This window comes from Melopsittacus undulatus, chromosome Z, assembly GCF_012275295.1.
Source record: "Melopsittacus undulatus isolate bMelUnd1 chromosome Z, bMelUnd1.mat.Z, whole genome shotgun sequence".
Taxonomy (NCBI): domain Eukaryota; kingdom Metazoa; phylum Chordata; class Aves; order Psittaciformes; family Psittaculidae; genus Melopsittacus; species Melopsittacus undulatus.
The window spans coordinates 22,596,336-22,615,794 of record NC_047557.1 but is presented as its reverse complement, the minus strand read 5'-3'; the positions used below and the strand labels follow the sequence as shown (position 1 = coordinate 22,615,794).

At 35.5% G+C, this 19,459-nt stretch overlaps 1 protein-coding gene across 3 annotated transcripts in view; it reads left to right on the top strand.

Moving 5' to 3' along the window:
- The window catches only part of CENPK (centromere protein K), a 22,115-nt gene extending 2,656 nt beyond the window's left edge, over positions 1 to 19,459 (top strand). For 2 of the 3 annotated variants that reach the window (XM_031051642.2, XM_031051644.2), the window contains exons 2-10: positions 580 to 681; positions 2,737 to 2,793; positions 4,789 to 4,861; positions 9,360 to 9,406; positions 10,820 to 10,902; positions 11,021 to 11,119; positions 11,372 to 11,516; positions 14,662 to 14,715; positions 19,016 to 19,459. In XM_031051642.2, coding sequence (XP_030907502.2) covers positions 580 to 681; positions 2,737 to 2,793; positions 4,789 to 4,861; positions 9,360 to 9,406; positions 10,820 to 10,902; positions 11,021 to 11,119; positions 11,372 to 11,516; positions 14,662 to 14,715; positions 19,016 to 19,174 — 819 coding nt within the window. In that variant the 3' untranslated portion in view covers positions 19,175 to 19,459. The remainder of the gene's footprint in view (positions 1 to 579; positions 682 to 2,736; positions 2,794 to 4,788; positions 4,862 to 9,359; positions 9,407 to 10,819; positions 10,903 to 11,020; positions 11,120 to 11,371; positions 11,517 to 14,661; positions 14,716 to 19,015) is intronic. The other variant, XM_031051643.2, reaches the window with a different exon arrangement.

The following is a 19,459-nucleotide window of genomic DNA, read 5'->3' as shown; positions in this document are numbered from 1 at the left end:
CCTGTGTTGGTTTTTTTCTCTTGGTTATCCTTGTGCCCTCTTTCATTCATTGCCTCCGTATCTTTCATGTTCTTTTGTTTGGGGTATTTTAGAGTAACCTGCAGAACACTTCACTTTTGTTCATCAAAAAACTCTGAATTCAAGTTGTCATACGGAAAACTAGCTTATGTCATTTACTGGAAGACAGAGCAGAAATAACTATGTTTAAGAACTTAGCAGATATATGAAAGAAACACATGGCTTTATAGATGTGAGATTCTCGTATTGTTTCTTTAATAAAGTTTCAGAAAATAAAAACTGCCATTACAGATAATGAAAACGATTTTGAATATTTAGGTCTTTGTGATTCAGTCTCAAAATCATGATTAGGACCTTCAGATTTTACTATAGTAATATAGTTAGCTAGGTTTACTGAATGATTGGGTGCTATCTAGAAATACAGGAGAGTTAACTGAAAGTTTTGCATCCAGAAGGATTTCTCTGCTACCTGCTACTTCAGGTCAAATACATATGATTCAGTAACCTGTTAATAATTATTGTAGAGCCACATGATAATTTTTCTGTTTGCTTGTCAATTAGGGTGAAAGTTTGCAAGAAATCCCTGATGACTCAGTTCATTATGCAGACGCCAAGGAAGAAATCCTGGATCAATGTGAGAGTGTTTGGGAGCAGCTGGAAGAGGTATGCAAATCACAACTGACTAGATTGTCTGTAAACCTTTCTCAGCATTTTATATTTGTCTCCCCATCCTTCACTGGGTCTTTACCTCACTCCTGCAAAGAAACAAAACCAGTAAAGAAGGGGGCCAGGAGGAGCTGGGTAGGCATGCAGGGAGAAGAAAAGATTTTCAGACAGGCCAAAGGCAGAAGTGCTGGCAAGGATGAAGAATACTGAGTGTGCTGATACTTTGATTTAATTAGAGTGGGAGTATATGTTAAAACTGGGGAGAATTAAGAAATGTACTATTTCTGGTACTACCAACACACTGAGACTTGTGATCCTTATCTCTTTCTCCTCATGCAAGATGGGATTGAACAGCTGTTCACAAGTTATTTGGGTCTTAAGGGAGAAAGAGAAAGGGATGATAAAGAAGCTTTGAAGGATTGTATTGTTAGCATATGCTCATGTAAACTCACATCCTTGAGAATAAAATTTATCTCCCTTGATATATGGTTCACTATGTTAATAAAACATTGTAAGTCTGGTTATTTTTATTTACAGGAATCTCAGGAAAGATGAACTTTAAACAGGTCTGAGGGAATGCTGTGCATTCTGTAAGATTCTGCTGAGTCTGATGAAGACTCAAGTTCTAAATTTGTATTTTGAGAGTCTTAATTGTTTCACATAATTTTATGTGATTTTTATATGCTATTTGTGCAAGTTCTTAAGTGTAGACTCAAAGCAATAAAATTTTCTAAAACTAAAATAATAATACTTCCAAATTTACAGTAGAACGAACTATAGACAACCCACAGTGCAGGGTTGTTTTTTTTTTACAGATTTTGTAAAAATCTGATTTTACAAAATTAGGTCTAAAGACTAATGCATTTTTTTAATTTGTTTTTACATGTAAACTTGTCTTAATATTGAAAATGGCAGGGAATCCTAGACACATAGGAATGTGTCTAGGTTTATGAAGTACTGTAAGAAATTATCAGCAGAAGTTTTGTTTGACACCACTTCAGAGGATATGAACTGCATTCAAAATTTTCAGATTAGGAGGGAATTTAGAATATTTGAGTACTTTTGCATTCAGTTGAAAATCTTTGCTATCTTTTTTTTCTAATTCTCAGCATTCCCAAAATAATACAGGAAGTGCTAACACAGAGTATTTTAGCGAGCTGAGAAAACCAGTTTATTACTTTGTTGCTTCCTGGATGCATGCATTTTTAGCAAAAAGTTAAAAAAAAATAATAGCAATTGAATTAGCTTATATGGTTTACAATGTAATGTTCCAATGATTTTTATTGGAGAAATCCTATATATTGTGTTTTTATTGGAGAAATCCTATATATTGTGTTTTCTTTCTAAAACGTTAACAGCAAAATTTTTACAGTACTGCTTACTAGTTTTACTGCTTGGTGGAATACATCCTGCCCTCTTGTGGGGCAGGTTAGTTTGCTGACAGCTGTAAAACAAGAATGAGGTTAGCAGGTGTCTCTTGCCGAAGCCTTAGATATCTGTGGTGATCTGAATTTTCAGACTTGATACAAATCCCGATGCAGACATGGGAGCTGATGTAGTACACTTCTGAAAATCATACTTGAAATGTATAGTATCTTGTCCTAAATGGGTTAAAACTAAAAATGTGTACCCCAATATGATTGCTTTGCTTGGAGAGTCAGGATAGTAGCAGGAAGTGTGTCAATTTCTTGGCAGCTTCTCTATTCAGCCTTGTTCTTTTCTCTGTTTTCCTAGTTTCTCAGGTTCTTCTGTTAGGTGTCTTTCCCCATATCACTTTTTCCCATGCAACTTTCCTTTTTCCTCAAATGATAGATCTTCTGTTAGCTGCTAAAAAATTAATTTTAAATTAATTGAAATTCTACTCTTTTACTGTGGTTTGATTTCAGAATATTTCTTCCTTTACTCTTCTGGGTCAGGCTCTGAGGGATGTGGGAGACAACTCAAAACTTTTATTCCAATATTAAACAAATTTTGTAATTTGTAAGTATCATGTCCCTTTCTTACAAAAGGGAGGAGTAAAGATTGTTTTTTGTTCTTTTTTTTTCTACCAAGTGTCAGAACAAGCTAAAGGTTCTAGAACCAAAACCACTGCCAAAATCAAATGCCAAGGTAAGTATTTTTTTTATATGCTTCACAAAATACTTAGTTTTCTGTAAAGATGTGCTGTGTATCCTAAAGAAGGAAATGAAAGTATTTTCACTTACTCTCCAAAGATGACCACTTTATTGTTACTAACTTTGAAACTGTATTCTGAAGCATGTGTCTAGCAGACACTCAAAAGTTGCATTTATGCGTAGCAAAAAGGTTGTATGCAGTCCTGACACTCAGCTGATAAATGACTAACACAGGCAGCAAAATGGAGGGATGTGTAACTTCAGTACCCATTTGGACTATTCCTAATCATTGCATGTGTAATTTGTGAAACTCTATATGCATCCCTTTAGTTTTACTCTGGAACAACTTCATATTTGCAAATTGTAGTTTTTCTCCGCTTGTGGGTATAATTAGGAAATTGATGTGCTTGAACTGGAAACAACCTGTGTGATGCTAAAAACATGAACATGAGCTCCTGTAGCTCACAAATTTTGAGGAGCATGCAAAAAAGCAATGCTGGCTCACAGTTTAGTTATTTTTAAATTCTAAATGGGAACCTTTAAAACAGAATTTATATGAGGACTCCAAATTTGGAAAGTATGAAATATGCAGGTCTTATAAATCTCCATCTTATGTGATTTCAGTAAGAGAATTCAGAATCAAATTCAATACACTTAACTGAATAATTAACAGAAAGAACTGTTCTGCTATCCATTGAATACCTCAGATCTGTAATTATTATGTAATTACTAACATTAATCTCTTGTTTGTAATAAACTATGTTCTGAACTATTTAATCAGAATAAATAAATATATTGAAATGTATAAAATACAATTCTTTTCTTTATTATTTCAGATAAAATACTATATAGAATAAATTTTGTGCAATTTTAATTGGGTATCGAGTGAGGTTTTTATGTTTCTTTGCAATTTTACTGAAGCACATCATATCCTTGTAATTAACACTTAAACTTCTGAGAGGCTTTTCTTGAAAAGTTTTTCTTGATAGGCTTTTTCTTAAGACAATGATTAAATGGAGTTGCAAAAATAAAGATGAAATTAAAATTATGTGTCATGATAGAAAATAGGGAGGAGGGGAAAAGTCATGTTATATCCTCTGTCAGCAACTTTCATCAAATCTTATTGCAGTCCTTGCCAACATAGGAACTTGTATTGAACCCAAGAACCTACAGATCTGTTAGTCTGACTTCAGTACCTGGAGAAAATATAGAGAAGATCACACTGGGTGCTATTGAAAGGCAATTAAAGAAGCATGCAATCATCAGGTGCCATCAACATGGGTTCATAAGGGGAAAAGTCCTGTTTAACTAATTTGATATCCTTCCAGGATAAGCTCATCCATGTATATGGCAAAGGGAAGGTGGTGATTGTAGTTTTTCTGGATTTTAGTAAGGCCTTTGGTAATGTCCATCACAGCATCTTTCTGGACAATTGTCCCAGCTGTGGGATGAACAGGTACAATGAACACTTGACAAAAAAAACAGCTGAAGGGCAGGGCTCAAATGGTTGTACTGAATGGGGATATGTCTGGTTGGCAACCAGTCACCACCAGTGTGTCTTAGGGTTCAGTTCTTCTGTTCAATATTTTTACCAGCAATCTGGATGCTAGAGTTTAATGAACCATTAGCAAGTTTGTTGAACCATTAGCAAGTTTGCTGACGATACCAAACAGGGAAATGCTGTTGACTGGAAAGAGTCAAGGGCAAGAGACTTTGTAGAGAGATCTAGGTAGATTGCAGCATTGGGCAGTCATCAATGGCATGGCATTTAATGAACAAATGTCAGGTTTGTACATGGGACAGTGTAACACCAGGCACAAGTATAAACCCAGAGAGTAGTGGCTGGAGAGCAGCCCCAGGGATCTGGGGATGCTTGTTTGATGTCCCCTGTTGTAGAAATTCCATTATTAAGTTTATACACTATTTTATCTCATTTTACTCCAGTGTAACTCTACACACTTTAAAAGGTGCTTCTTTTCTTCTTATACAGGGTTCCTTGTCTATCATGCACATGAAAGCTTTGGCAGCAGAATATAATCAGTGGCAAAAAAGACGTCCTGAAAGTAAGTAATAGCTTCCATGTAAGGTATACTCTATATAGACATCTGAGAAGTCTTTTTCATCTAGGCATCTTAAACTGTGTATTGAATATCTGCTGATTGTATTTTCATACTGTAACTACTTAAATTCTTCCCACAGTAACATGTATGTTTTATTTTTATGCTTGTTTTGCACTTCAGTTCTAAGTGAACACAGAATTCACTTTGAATTCTACTACAACTTAATCTCATATTTCTGGACAAATAAATACATGATTCATATCATCATTCATCAGTCAGTTAAATGGAAAAAAATAACTCTTAGACCTCCTAACAAAATCACAGAAGTCAATTATGCTGTTACCCTCCAGCAGGTTTCTCCTTTCTTTGATTTTCTTTTTTTCGTTTGTATTTTTAAGAGAGAACTACTTTCGCAAATAATTGTGTTCATTCTGTCTTTTAAGAAGTGGACAAATTTTTATCTTTGCAAGTTTTGCTAATAAACTAATGATAATTTGTCCATACATATTTTTAACCATAACACATTTGATTTTTTATTTTTGTTTTAATACTTAAAGAAAGTATGTCTTATTATGATGTACTAGCTGAAACTTTGAAATAAGACTTTAGTGGTAAGACCATTAGATAGTAACAAAATGTCTTATCTTGGATTTAACAAAGGTCAGAGATTTTGAGTCAAGAAAAGATGGTAAAAGACATTTCAGTTTATTTTAACATAGGAATCCAGATCACTTACTGATCCTGAGAAGGAAAAATAACTGAGACAAATAGTAGCTCTTAAGTTTGTTAGGCATCATCAGTCAAAAGATATAAATTCCCTCTGTTCTTCAAAATATTTTTTGTGCATAAGTGTCAGTACTGTCTGATTTCATTATGTTGCAAGGCTGATGTGGCCTTGCTTGATGTGGCCATCTGAGTGTGAGTGAAGTAGTCTGGTTTTTCAGATGTCCCATTTGGAGACTTCAGAAACAGTTCACACTAGAGTATCATTTGTATTCTGGTAGCACTCAGTCTTATGTCTCCTGTCAAGGACTTGTTAGCATCTTTCAACTCATTATTAAAACTTACTAGTTAATTTTTAAGTGGACACATTGACTCATTTGACTTTTTTTTTACCACAGAAGAGGCTTGGGTTTTTTACTGTTTAGAAAATGACAGGAATGTGTTTTAGACAGCAGATAGTGATTTCCAGTATCCTTGTTATTTGTCCAAATCAGAATGCATTTTCAGATGACCATTAAAGTAATGTCTCAGCTTCTTTTGAAGTTCAGTAGACCAAACATATGACATTGAATTTGGGAAATGCTGGTTCTTGGCCGCTGCTCATGAATAAGCTTCTGGCTTAAGGCAAATTAATTGGAAGCACTTACATTTTTTTATTTGGGTAGAATACCTGGAGATGTTAGGGTTTCTTATTTAAGTATGTAATCAATTTAAATTTAAAGCTATTTGCTTAAAAATATTCTTGGGGCTTGACCTGTTTGCTTGCTGACTTGCTTTGCTCAATCATTCTTACTTGCTCCCAGGTGATAAGATTTGTTAGAAATCTTAATTTTGTGCTAGAGAAGTGATGTATGCACATTATAATGCAAATATTTTACAGCCAAAGCTTTGCCTTTTTTGTCCATCTTTGCTTCTTTCTACTCTTTGTTTTGAAGGAAGAATTACTTCCTTAGATAAATTCAGTGTTTTCAACTAGGAATAGCAGAAATACTAATTTAATATAATTTACTAATAGAGCATGAATGACAGGTTGTCTTATTTGGTTTCTGCTTTTAGTAATGGCCAGGTCATTTCTTGTAAATGAAGGCCTGACAGTGTTTCAATTTTAAACCTTATTTTCAGAGGTTACAACTTGGCAGTTCTACATTTCTTTGGGCACAATATTGGCACAGAGACTTAAATCCACAATGCAAATTTTTGTTCAAAGCTCTTACTTTAGTCTCTTTCTAAATGTCTGGTACTGTTTATGTAGTTCTAGAGCTGCAAAATCAGCTGAATTAAAACTTTAACAAGCATTTGTCTTATAAAATAGACTTTAACTCATGCCTTTGCAAAATAAGGAAGTGGAATCAACCATATTATAAACTATAAAATAGTTGTGGTGTCTGCATAATTTCTATTTTTCTCTGCAAAATATTAGTATTATGCCAAATTCCTTCTATTTTAATAGGAGTTTCTGTATAAATGTGCATAGTAGTTGCTTTTATGTTCATGGTATCTGGTAGTATTTTGCTTAGTAATTGTACTGTGTATTACTAGGCAACTCTTTTTGACATTTAATTTTTGCAAATGTAGTGATTCAGAACTGAAGAAGCTTTACCTGATAATAGATAAAGCAACTGATGTTCTTTCGGCCATAAATACGTTGTCCTAGTGTCTTAGATCTGTACTAATCCTTCACTAAGTTAGGGTTACCAATATCTTTCCTAGGCAGATATGGCCTTCTGTTGTGATACTTAAACAATATGAATATTGAATGTGTAGCACATACTTGGTATTAGGTATCTAAAAATAGTGGGTTTTTTTAAAAAAGTTTTAAAAGAAGGGTTAGAAACCAGTAGTAGAAATTGATAATTCCAGGTAGTGAGGACTCACTATAACTGGAGCCAGGGAGATTTATATGGTTTCCTTCAATTAATAAAAGCACACCAGTGAATTTTATCATGTGTATGTGGGTATGTAGGATATTCATTTCATTAAAGAAAACTTGCCCTAATAATAGCATAAAACATTACCTCCAACAGCTCTTAAACATAAGCTTAATTTGGGATCATTGTGCTCAAATTTTTGTGTTAAGATTTAATGACAGTAATTCTCCAGGTAAAAGGGGTTTTATTGTGATGATCAGTAGTTCTGCTTATTTCATCTACGAACAAACACTGCTGATCTAAGCCTTCTCAAACTTTGTGGAGATAAAAGCTATAAAATTACCCCAAAACGTGCTTCTATACACTTATGAAATCAACTGTATTGTATTTGGTAGATGTTTAATGCTTCAAAAAGAGTGTGACCAGCAGGTGAAAGGAGGTGATCCTGCCCCTCTACTCTGTTCTCGGGAGACCTCACTTGGAGTATTGTGCGCAGTTCTGGTGTCCTCAACATAAAAAGGACATGGAACTGCTGGAACAAGTTCAGAAGAGGCTACAAGGATGATCAGGGGACTGGAGCACCTCCTGTATGAAGACAGACTGAGAAAGTTGGGGCTGTTCAGCCTGGAGAAGAGAAGGCTGCATGGAGACCTCATAGCAGCCTTCCAGTATCTGAAGAGGGCCTATAGGCATGCTGGTGAGGGATTCTTCGTTAGGAACTGTAGTGATAGGACAAGGGGTAATGGGTTAAAACTTAAACAGAGGAAGTTTAGATTGGATATAAGGAAGAAGATCCTTACTATGAGGGTGGTGAGGCACTGGAATGGGTTGACCAGGGAAGTTGTGAATGCTCCATCCTTGGTGGTGTTCAAGGCCAGGCTGGACAGAGCGTTGGATGACATGGTTTACTGTGAGGTGTCCCTGCCCATGGCAGGGGGTTGGAACTGCATGATCTTAAGGTCCTTTCCAACTCTAACTATTCTATGATTCTATGGGAGGATTAAAGGTTTTCCTTTTTGTTCAAGGTAAAGCTTTGATTGGAGTAATTATTTTTAAGATGAGTGATTTGGAGCCCAAGCTTGGGCAAAAAATATTACTGTCATATTAAGATTTAAGTCTGTTACAGTAGCTTTCATTTCTACTTTTAAGAGATTCAAATGCTTCACTTTTTCAAAAGTCCTATGATTATGCAGATGCTGCAAGTTGGCATGGAGCTGAGAACTGATTGAAGTCCATTGAAGGCTATCAAACACAATTCGGTATTCAGAAAATTCAAGAGCCATAAATCGCTGTGTTTTGCAGAAGTATTCTGGGGAAGCATTCCCAGATCCTTCAATATTGCAGTACTTTCCGTTAAATACTGCTGTTGCTTATGGTTTTAGTTGGGATATTGGCCTTGCTAGGGCTTTCATCTCCCTACCTGTAGCTGTTTTTCTGAACAGTATTGATGATGAAATTCTAAGTTTTTTAAATCTGATGTGCTTGATCAGGACTGTAAAGCCTTCAGAAAGCTGTTTAACAAGAAATTGAAAGACTGGAAGGTTTTAATTGCCCACATTGGTAATGTTGATAGAATCCCTTCCACTGAAAAAATAGGCATGCTTATCTTGAAGTATGACTGTAGTTCGCGTTCAGTATTATGTACCTGTATACCTGAGCTAGTTCAGGTGTAAAAAATAATGTGGAAGCATTAACACCACACTTTTTTCAGTCTTAATTTAACTTGCTGAAAAGTGACAGTAGGTTAGCCCATCAGGACACCACAAAATGTTGTTAAACTGCTGTTTACAGCCAAACTAGTTCTTTAGGGGCTACACAAGATTTTCACCAGCCAGACTGCTTTTCAGTATAAACAAGTCTGTGTCATCTAATGTAAAAAATAAAAAACCCAAAATCGTTTTCTTTTTCAGTTATTTCTACCAATCCAGATCTACTGTTGTCATTAGGAAAAAAAGAGGTAAGTCTTTTTGTTTGTCAAAACATAGTAACTTTTTTTCTTTGGAAAAAGTTATGTACAGTTGCTGCATTTTCCTGTAAGTATTCCTGTGGCACACTACTGCTAGGATACAGTGTATGTTTCTTTAGGCATTGTTATAATGTTTTTCTCCCCCTGTATTATGACTAGAAAAATTTCCTAGTTGTAGTGAATATTTTTAACAGAAGGTTTTTATATTTTGCATTTTATAGTTGATATAAAATAATGTAACATTATATATTACACAGAAGTCAATATTCTCAGATTTAGATTTCTGTGGCAATAATTTGCAAATACCTTACTGAGTTCTTCCAGCCTTGGAAGAAAGATCAAATCAAGAATGTCTTAGGGTTATCATTACACTATATAGACTGCACATTGGTATACAGTGTGACCTGAGAATGTGGTTATGGCTTAAAAAAAAAAAAAATCTCCCTCCCCCCCAAGAAAAAAACCCAAACCCCATACCACTACTTTTTGGTTTTCTTCTTCCTAGCTGCTTTCCTTTTTCTAGTGTCAGTCATAATAGGAAACAACCACAGTTCAGAGTCATTATTAAGAAGTTCTTTGGTTACAAACTTTCATTTGATTGCATTGCTATAGAATATTCGATTTAATATCGCATTTTGTGCTGTATTTAGGATTCTGATTTTTTTTTCCAGATGTTGCATAGATGGAGAGTGTTTGCTTCTGTAGAATATTCTCCAAATTTTTATTTCTTTGAGATAAATATAAAAGTTCCTCCTGTGGAAGGAGGCAGAATATATCCAAATCATATATTAAACAAACCAAAACAAAACACATAAACTATTAGAAATACTACTTTGTGGAATTTAATGCACTAATGAAAAACTCAGTCTACTGTGAGTCTGTTCTTCCCTATCTTTAGCAGCACATATAGCTTCTGGCTGAAGTAGTTTTATTTCTCCCTTTTGCATCTCCCAGGAATGTCCATATTACTGAGGACCATTTAATTCATGGATGCAGTTAGTAATAAAAATAGTTTTTTTGCAGTATCCGTTTTTTGAGTGCTATGTATTTTATGTTGGTGCAACTAGCATGGATTTATTCTTGTAAACAGCCGCACTGATTGAGACAATGCAGCCCTGGTACTGCAGATGTTTTCTCCTCAGTCTTTCATCAGATGAGCAGTTCATGTGTGTGCTCCATAATCTGCTTCAGGTCAAAGCTTCAAGACACAAATGAGCAGCTGGTGGCAGTATAATTTTAAATAGCTCAACTGGATTTAAAACTAGTGTGTCACTCTATAGCTGTATTTAAGAAATTACAGATAATTTGGGCTCTCCAGAAGGTTTACGGAAGTAAGTTTACCTAGAAAAAATATTACAGACTGGGCTACCTGCAAACCGTAGGTTTACTTGTACTTTTTTATAGTTACAGAAAGTAAAGGATGATCTTGAAAATGTGCTGGTATTAGCTCAGTTAAAGGATAAAAGCCTGGAAGAAGACCTGAAAAGGTAATATAATAATTTGAACTTATGAATGCTGTAAGCTTTGTCAGGATATATTACCTTTTTTGACAGTCCAGGGAAACTGTTTTATTTGTTGCAACATTTCCTACTTTTCATGTTTCAGAGAACAGCAGTGGTATGAAGAACAGAAGCAGTTAATAGATACTCTTAGTAGAACTCAAGAAGAGACAAAAAAAAAAGTTGAACAAGTTTCCAATAAAAGGTATTTCCACATTTTTTTATATTAAAAAATTCAATATCAACAAGAGCAAATGAACTTTTTCTCCTTCTTCTGTTAAATAGATGAAAAATAACTCAGCCATATTTGAAACACAGAAGATGATGCTATTATCTGCTTATATCCTGTGATTCAAAGTGTTGAACTTACAACAATAGAAAGCAAGGGATTTTTTTTAGTTAAGAACTTCTTATTTATTTTATTAAATTTCATATTCTACTGCTATGTTTCTGTTAGTAGTTTGGGTACTACAGCATTTCAGGAACAGAAAAAGAAAATCTTGCAACTAAAGGTATATAAGAAAAAAATACTGACTGCTCTGGAGGAATTCCTGGAAGAACATTTTCCTCCTCCAGAGGAAGATGGAAGAGCTGAAGGGAAGGTAAGATTTTCTTAAGAACTATTAAATTTTGAATGTTCAATTAGATGCAAGATCTTTTTTAAGTCACTAGCATAGAATCTGCAGTTATATTTTGAAGTAAGTATAGGTCTTACAGCTGATCCTTTAGTTTTGACATTATATATTTTCTAGGTTTGATACTGATATTCTTCAGGTTGGTTTATATTATTTAAGGCTGTTCCCAGCTGAGTAGTTTACCCAGTTTGATGCATGGCAATGTATTGTATTTCTTAGTGAACTGCAAGCTGTGCCAAATTTGGAATTGGTGAGGGGTTCACTCCAAATTGTTCCATTTTCTTTTACTGGACTAGGCAAGTGGATTAATGTTTTCATTGGCAAAGTAAATTTTAATTGTCTAACAATGTTTTTGGAACAATAATAAGGACAAGTGTTTATAATTACAGTGCAGTTTGGAATGTTAACCGCCAGTTTCTGTTCAGGCAAACTGGACCAAAAATTACCTTAAAACTTTAGGGAAATTAGGGAGTACTTTGCATAATAAATTTAAAGAAAAATAGACCTTTACCATTACTATTTGAAAGATTAGCTACAAAAAAAGCTAGGAAAAAAATAAGGGTTGATTTTTGATTTTCAAAATTGTAATACAGAAATAGCTTTTCTTCAATACACTTCCCTACTATTTCAGACAACCACATAATGTAATATCTTTAATGTAATTGCGCTCTATTTTAAAACTAATTATTTTTATTACTGCTGCTTACACTGGGTTTATTCTAGTACCTTACAAACTGTCTCCTAACTTCCCATCTAAATTTATTAGTCTAACACAGATCCATATGTTCTGAGGCAGTGTTGTCCTTAGAATAGCTCTTTCTTGTATTTACTCCTCCTGTATATTTACAGACAGCAATCTTGTACACCCTGCTTCTTTGTTTTGTGAATTGAACTAGAAAACCTCTTTTATTATTCTTCTGTAAGCCTGGGTTATCCTAGTAAGACCAATTTTCTGTATTTGCTTCCACTTGGAGTCATCTTTTTTGGAAATGGGTGAATACCTGCTAGCTTACAGTTATCACAAAAACAGCTAATAACACTCCTGTGTTTATTTTCTTCCTGTTAATCTCAACTGATGAACCCTGAGCTTTTTGTTGCTGTCATTGTTAAATTAAATCTTACATTTGCACAGAAGTATATATATTGCACGAAAAATACCACATGGAACCTTCAAGGCATGATGTCCATTTTCAAAGTCGTTTTCAATCACTTTCAAACAGAGTATTATATTTTGCTTATACTGCTGTTCTGGTTCCACCCTTCTTTCACCAGGCACCTGCATCTAGGTTAGGGAGTGGGAAGAAAGAATGAATCACAGCAGCCCAGGTTAGCTTCTGTTGCTATGGCCCAACACTTTTGCTATCGGTAGTAGTTGCAGTAAGAATTTTCTTGCATTTTAAATCTCAGATAAAAAGATTTTTTTTTTAAGTTAAGGTGTATGAAAAGTCATATGTTAACAAATATCCTTTGCGTCAAGAAGAACATGTCAAGAATCTCCTTGGAATGGACAAGGTGTCTTTTAAGTTAAATAAATGCTGAGCTTCCTGCTTAAAAATTGGGGAAAAAATAGAAATGAAGGAAGAATTTGGGGTGCAGAGAGAGAGCTGTGGATCCAGCTGTGTCCTGGACATCCTTTGCATTGTTGGAGGTGGTGGGAGTCCTCCAGGGTCTGTAGTCAGTATAGGAGGTAGTGGGAGTCCTCCAGGGTCTGTAGTCAGTATCGGAGGTGGTGTGAGTCTTTCAGGGTTTCGTAGTCAGTATCTGAGCAGAGTGTCCCCAAGAGTCTGTAATAGTTGTTGGAGGTAGCTGTCAAGTGGGTGTCCTTGTGGAGTGTCCTTCTAGAGTAGTCCTTCTGAAGATGTGCTTTCCTGGATTTGCCCTCATGGTGATGTTTTCTTGGGTTGTATTTTTTTTGGGGGGGGTGATTACCTTTTCCCCCTTTTATAATGAGTTAGGAGGGGTACCTCTGTTCTTAGTGTCACATATTACATGTTTCTTGTGGACCAGTTTTGCTGGCCTTGCAGCCAGCTCTTCAACTGCATGTGTCTGCACACAAAGTGTCTGCAGCAATTCTTGGGATAATGGGCAGTAATTCCTCACTCCAGACCTCGAGGTAGTGAACAGAAGACTTAGCTCTTCCCACCCATCTCTGAGGCAATGGATGATCAAGTCCCATTTCAGTTCCTCACACCCTTCTCTCAGGCAATGGACACTGGCTTCTTATCTCAGCTCCTCCCACCCATCTCTGAGACAATGATCAGCGTGGAGTCCCATTTCAACTCCTTACACCAATCTCTTCAGACAATGGGCCCTGGAATCCCATCTCAGCTTCTGGTAGCAATCTTTGAGACAATGGACAGTAGAGTCTGATTTCAGATCAGTCTCACAGCTGAGTGAGCAGACCTGCCCTGCCAATGCTGTATTATCTCCTTTATTTTGTTGAATGTGACATGGATGGGGATGGGGAAGGATAAAATAGAAAAATAAAAGAATCAGGTTCACCATGCAGCAGCACAAGCGGTTTTGTTGGTGTTGCTGCCTAAGGAATCCATATCAGTTCATAGGGAAATTGATAGATTTGCTTAAATTAAAACAAGTAATTTTCTAATGATATTTTATTACAGATTTTTTTTCCCCAAAAATTGAAATCAGACCAAACATTCATAAGAAAATCATGAAATATATTTAGGCACTATGAAGTGAAGTCTTTAGCTGTGTCAAAATGTGTATTATAAACATTTTCCCACAGTTCACAAAAAGCCATTTTTTCCTAACAGGTCATATGAATATGTTTTGCACTGTACTAATTATGAATATAATGTACTTGGTTTTATTTAAACATAAACCCAGCTAGATATACACTGATCATTTAAGGTTAATCTCTTTTAGAATTAATTCAAAAATTGTTATATTTAAAGTGTATTATATTGAACTGGTAGATTTAAATACTACCTTGTTATTTCTGTCACGACTAAACCTAAGTAAAATTCTTCATCCGTTGTGTACTATGCAATCAAATAATTGTGTGATTATTTTTATTTGCCAGTTAACGTTTTTCCTGACTTTAGCTTTGTTTTTTGTTAATTCATCTGGGGGGTGGTTATCGTTGCAGAATTCTCAAGAAGAGCCAATTGTAGAACTGAAATCACTGCCAGATATATTAGAGGTGAGATGGCTTTGTTATATAGAGATTTGGGGCATTTTCCAATACTCAGATCTGACCATAATACATTAATAAGATAAATAACATCATATGACATACAGTTAAGATATTTAATTGAAAAGTAGAATGCTTAAGAATGTTATGTCAGGTTTCTGTTTTAATTCCTGTCAAATTAAACTCCTATTTAAAAAAAAATGTGCAGTAACAGTTTAGGTAACTAAATCTTCAGTTTAATACAAAGTATGATTATCCCTCATTTCTTAATTTTATAGTAGTTATTTCAAGGAATTCTATGAGCCCTACTAGCTCATATTAAGGGAAAGAAGTGCTGTGCTTAACAACTAAACTGACTTATTGGATTTCATTATATATTTTTGTACTGTTTCAGTAAAACTTGTATGGAAAAATCACTTAAAAAAATATATAAATCATAAAATGTTTAGGGTTGTAAAGGACCTTAAAGATAGTGTAGTTTCAACCTACCATGCCAAGGACAGGGACCTCTCCCATTAGACCAGATTACTCAAGGCCCTGTCTACCTGGCCTTGAACACTGCCAGGGATGGGGCATCCACAACTTCTCTGAGTAACCTGTTCCAGTGCCTGACCACCCTCACAGTAAAGAACTTCTGCCTTATATCTAACCTGAACTTCCCCTGTTTTAGTATAAACCCATTACCATTTACATTTAGCCCATTTACCTATTACCCACTACAGTCCCTAATGAAGAGTCCCTCCCCAGCATCCCTATAGGTCCCCTTCAGATACTGGAAGACTGCTATGAGGTCTCCATGCAGCCTTCTCTTCTCCAGGCTGAGCAGTCCCAACTTTCTCAGCCTGTCTTCATATGGGAGGTGCTCCAGTCCCCTGATCATCCTCATGGCCCTCCTCTGCACTTGTTCTAACAGTTCCATGTCCTTCTTATGCTGAGAACACCAGAACTGCACACAATACTCCAAGTGAGGTCTCACAAGACCAGAGTAGAGGAGCAGGATCACCTCCTTTGACCTGCTGGTCACACTCTTTTCGATGCAGCCCAGGACACAGTTGATTTCTGGGCTGCAAACACACACTGAAGCTGGCTAATGTTCATTTTCTCAGCAACCAACACCCCCCAAGTCCTCCGCAGGGCTGCTCTGAATCTCTTCTCTGCCCAACCTGTATCTGTGCCTGGGATTGCCCTGACCCAGATGCCGGACCTTGCTCTTCTCTTTGTTGGACTTCATGAGGTTGGCATTGGCCACCTCTCAAGCGTGTCAAGGTGTGCAAGGTCCCTCTGGATGGCATTCCTTCCCTCCAGCATATCAGCTGGACCACACAGCTTGGTGTCATCAGCAAACTTGCTGAGGGTGTGCTTGATCCCACTGTCCATGTTGCTGACAAAGATGGATCCATCCCAACACTAACGCCTAAGGGACACCACTCATTAGTGGTCTCCAGCTGGACATTCAGCCATTAACCACTACTCTCTGTGTGTATCCATCCAGCCAATTCTTTATCCCCAAAGTGATCCATCAATCAAATTTATGTCTCTCCATGGACATAGAGACATCCTTGTTTAGAGACAAGGGTGTTGTGCAGGACTGTGTGAAGTGCCTTGCACAAGTCCATATCAGCTGCACTTCCCTTATAGACCAGTGTGTGTTCATCACAGAAGTCCACCAAATTGGTCAGGCATGATTCACCCTTCGTGAAGCCAAGTTGGCTGTCGCCAGTCACTTTGTTGTTTTTCATGTGTCCTAGCATGGTTTCTGGGAGAATCTGCTCCATGATCTTGTGAATGACTAAGGTGAGACTGACTGGTCTGTAGTTTTCTGGGTCTTCCACTTTCCCCTTCTTAAAAATGGGGGTTATATCTCCCTTTTTCTGGTCATTGGATAATAGTTATGAAAGGACTATTTAATGTGTAATTGTGTGTATTAATTGAATTATCTTCTCAAATGAGGAAATCAATCAGATTCATCCATTTCTAGTTAATTTTATATATATGCTGTACGTATATGCCATATATGCTGGCATATATTTAGGCCTGAATTGCTTAGTATTTTTAGTCACATCGCACATTAATCACATTGCAAATTCATTAAAATTAATTTGAACTCCAAAGCATGATTTTGAAGGAGCATTAATAATCATTTCACTAACCTTGTTCCTTCATGTTTTAAGCGTGTCATTTGACATGAATTTTCCTGTTCCTCCCCAGTCCTAATTCTTCAGGCAGTTTTAAGCACCTATATGTAAGACCTCCCTGGGGGAAATTGTTTTGGTCTCTCCCTTCCACCCGCCTGATGGAAAACTTGATTAATAACAGTGTTCTGGTATTAAGATGCTATGATCTGGTCACTATGACATTGTTTTACTTTAAAGCCCTGACTTTGGACTTACATCATCAAAATAGTTTTACATGCTTCAAGTATCTCAGCATGTCTGTTAATTCCAAATTAGGTAGAGTTTGAAAACAGAATTTAAAATAGCCATGTTCCCTATGGAATTGAAAATTTAAAGCTCTTGTAATGCTTAAATATTGCCCTTCATATTTTTCTGATATTGTTAGTCTCAAAATGTGAGCACACCCAAGTAATGTCGGATTTACATTTGGAAAAACATAGTTCCAAAAATTTTGACTTACTTTAATTTTAACTGTCTTGGTGTAATCTATCAATGTCCCTTATCTTTGTTTTATGGGAGGTTGGTTTTTTCCTGTTGAGCAACTTGGTTTTAGCTTCAAGTCCCTGTTAAATTTCAAAAGTGTCATGTTAGATATAGATAATGCTTTCTTAAAGAGACAAATACAAATTCATCTTTGTATTATAATTATAGATTTAGGATTTGCTGTTGTACAACCATAATTCATTCACAGCATTCTAATCAGTGCATGTGTTTCTAACCATGTCTCCTCAATCTTCATGTGTGTGTTTGTTAAATAATAAAACTACATTTTTAATAAATCGGTTTTGACAAGCTAAGTATATACATTTATATTATTTAGGTGTATTGGTACCTACTTCATTAAGTTAGTGTAAGTAGTAAGCAAGCAGTAACCTCTTTTCTCATACAAACTTCAGAATTTCTGTTATACTACTTTTTATTCCAGTAATGAGCTGTTCTTTTAAACAGTTTGAGGAATATTCCTTTCTGGTTGAGAATTTAGTGAACTAGTTTAAGATTTGAAAAACAGTTTGCAATACAAACATATGTCAAGTTACAGCCATAAAGGCTGTTTTGGCAAATCAGATGTCTTTTCTGATAATTAATCTAAAATAATGCATTTGGAGTAAATACTCAGAATCAAGACAGATAAATAGAAAAGATATGAACTGTACAGTTCTGTAGAATCTTCTGAAAAAGAGGAACAGTATTTTTTCTTGTTTAATAGTAATGGGTAAAAAAAAAATATAGTTAAGTCCGATACTGAGGAATTTTTCTTTAGCCATAGAGGCAGACTGAGTATTTTGTTCATACTGAAATTGGGAAAGCTATAACATTTAGAAGCTCTGAGTAGAAAGATTAAATTAATGGGATTAATAGAGAGAGCACTATAGGATGGGTAAGGTTATTTAATCTAATGTGTACAATTTTCCCCGTGAGCAATATTACAAGGGCATAAACATGGTCTCTGGGAACAGGAAAAAAAAATAGTCAAAACTCTTAGTTTTTTAACTTCATTAAATAATGCTATATTTAGACAGGAACAATGGAGTAAAGAAGGGTCAGGAGGAGATGAATTGTTAAGTGCTTGTCCTACCCTAACAAGTATTATGAAATGAGAAAGATTTAATGTGAAGAAGTTAAGGTAAAACTATGATGTTTAACTTTTAACAACTGCAAATGTATTTCTTTCTAACACTACACACAGAAGGGCACAAAGTACAGGAAAAAGAATTTTTCCCTGTCTAAAATTACTTTTATAGTGAAATTTAGAAAAACTGTGTAACTGTGTACCATTTATTGACAGGAAGTCATTATGGTTTTGAGGCAACTGCTGAAATCTAGTTTTCCCTCTTATTTAATGCTTTTAATCTTAAATTAATGGACACGGGTTGAAGGATTAATTATGTAAGGGTTTACCACCTTCATGTTCAGATTTTTTTTTAGGCATTTACAGTTATACCTCTGTAAATTACCCTCTGATAATTTTTGACAGTGGAAAACTTGGTCTGGGTAAAGGAGAATTCTGCAGTCTTGTATTTCTTATGTTGCCTATGTAAGTATCTTATTACAATAACTTGTATAAATTCAGTTAAAGGAGATAAAAATATAGCTGTTTTGTTCATTTCTGAAGTCTTATTCTTTTGCTTTTCCAGATTCTTGTAAACAAATTACTGCGCACACCACATGAACCCTATGTACCAATCGATGACTCATTCTGGCCACCTTATCTTGAGTTGCTGCTGCGACATGGAATTGCTCTGAGACATCCGGAAAATCCAAACAGAATACGTCTAGAAGCCTTTCATGAGTAGTGTGACCTACATCTTTATTTTTAAATTAAACTGGTCCTACTTGGAGGCTGACATATGTATGTTCTATGATGATTTTTTTTAATATCAGTAACAGTTACCTTGTGAATTAATCCTAACCTGCTTTTCTGTAGCTCTCATTGTAGTCCATGCCTGCACAAAATTTTGCTAATTTGAATTAATAATTATAACCTTGGAGAATAAAATATGCTTTCTATCATATTTGTTTATTGATGTAGTAACTTCAATGATTTCTCAGTTCATGGAAAAATAAAGGGTTTAATAAAA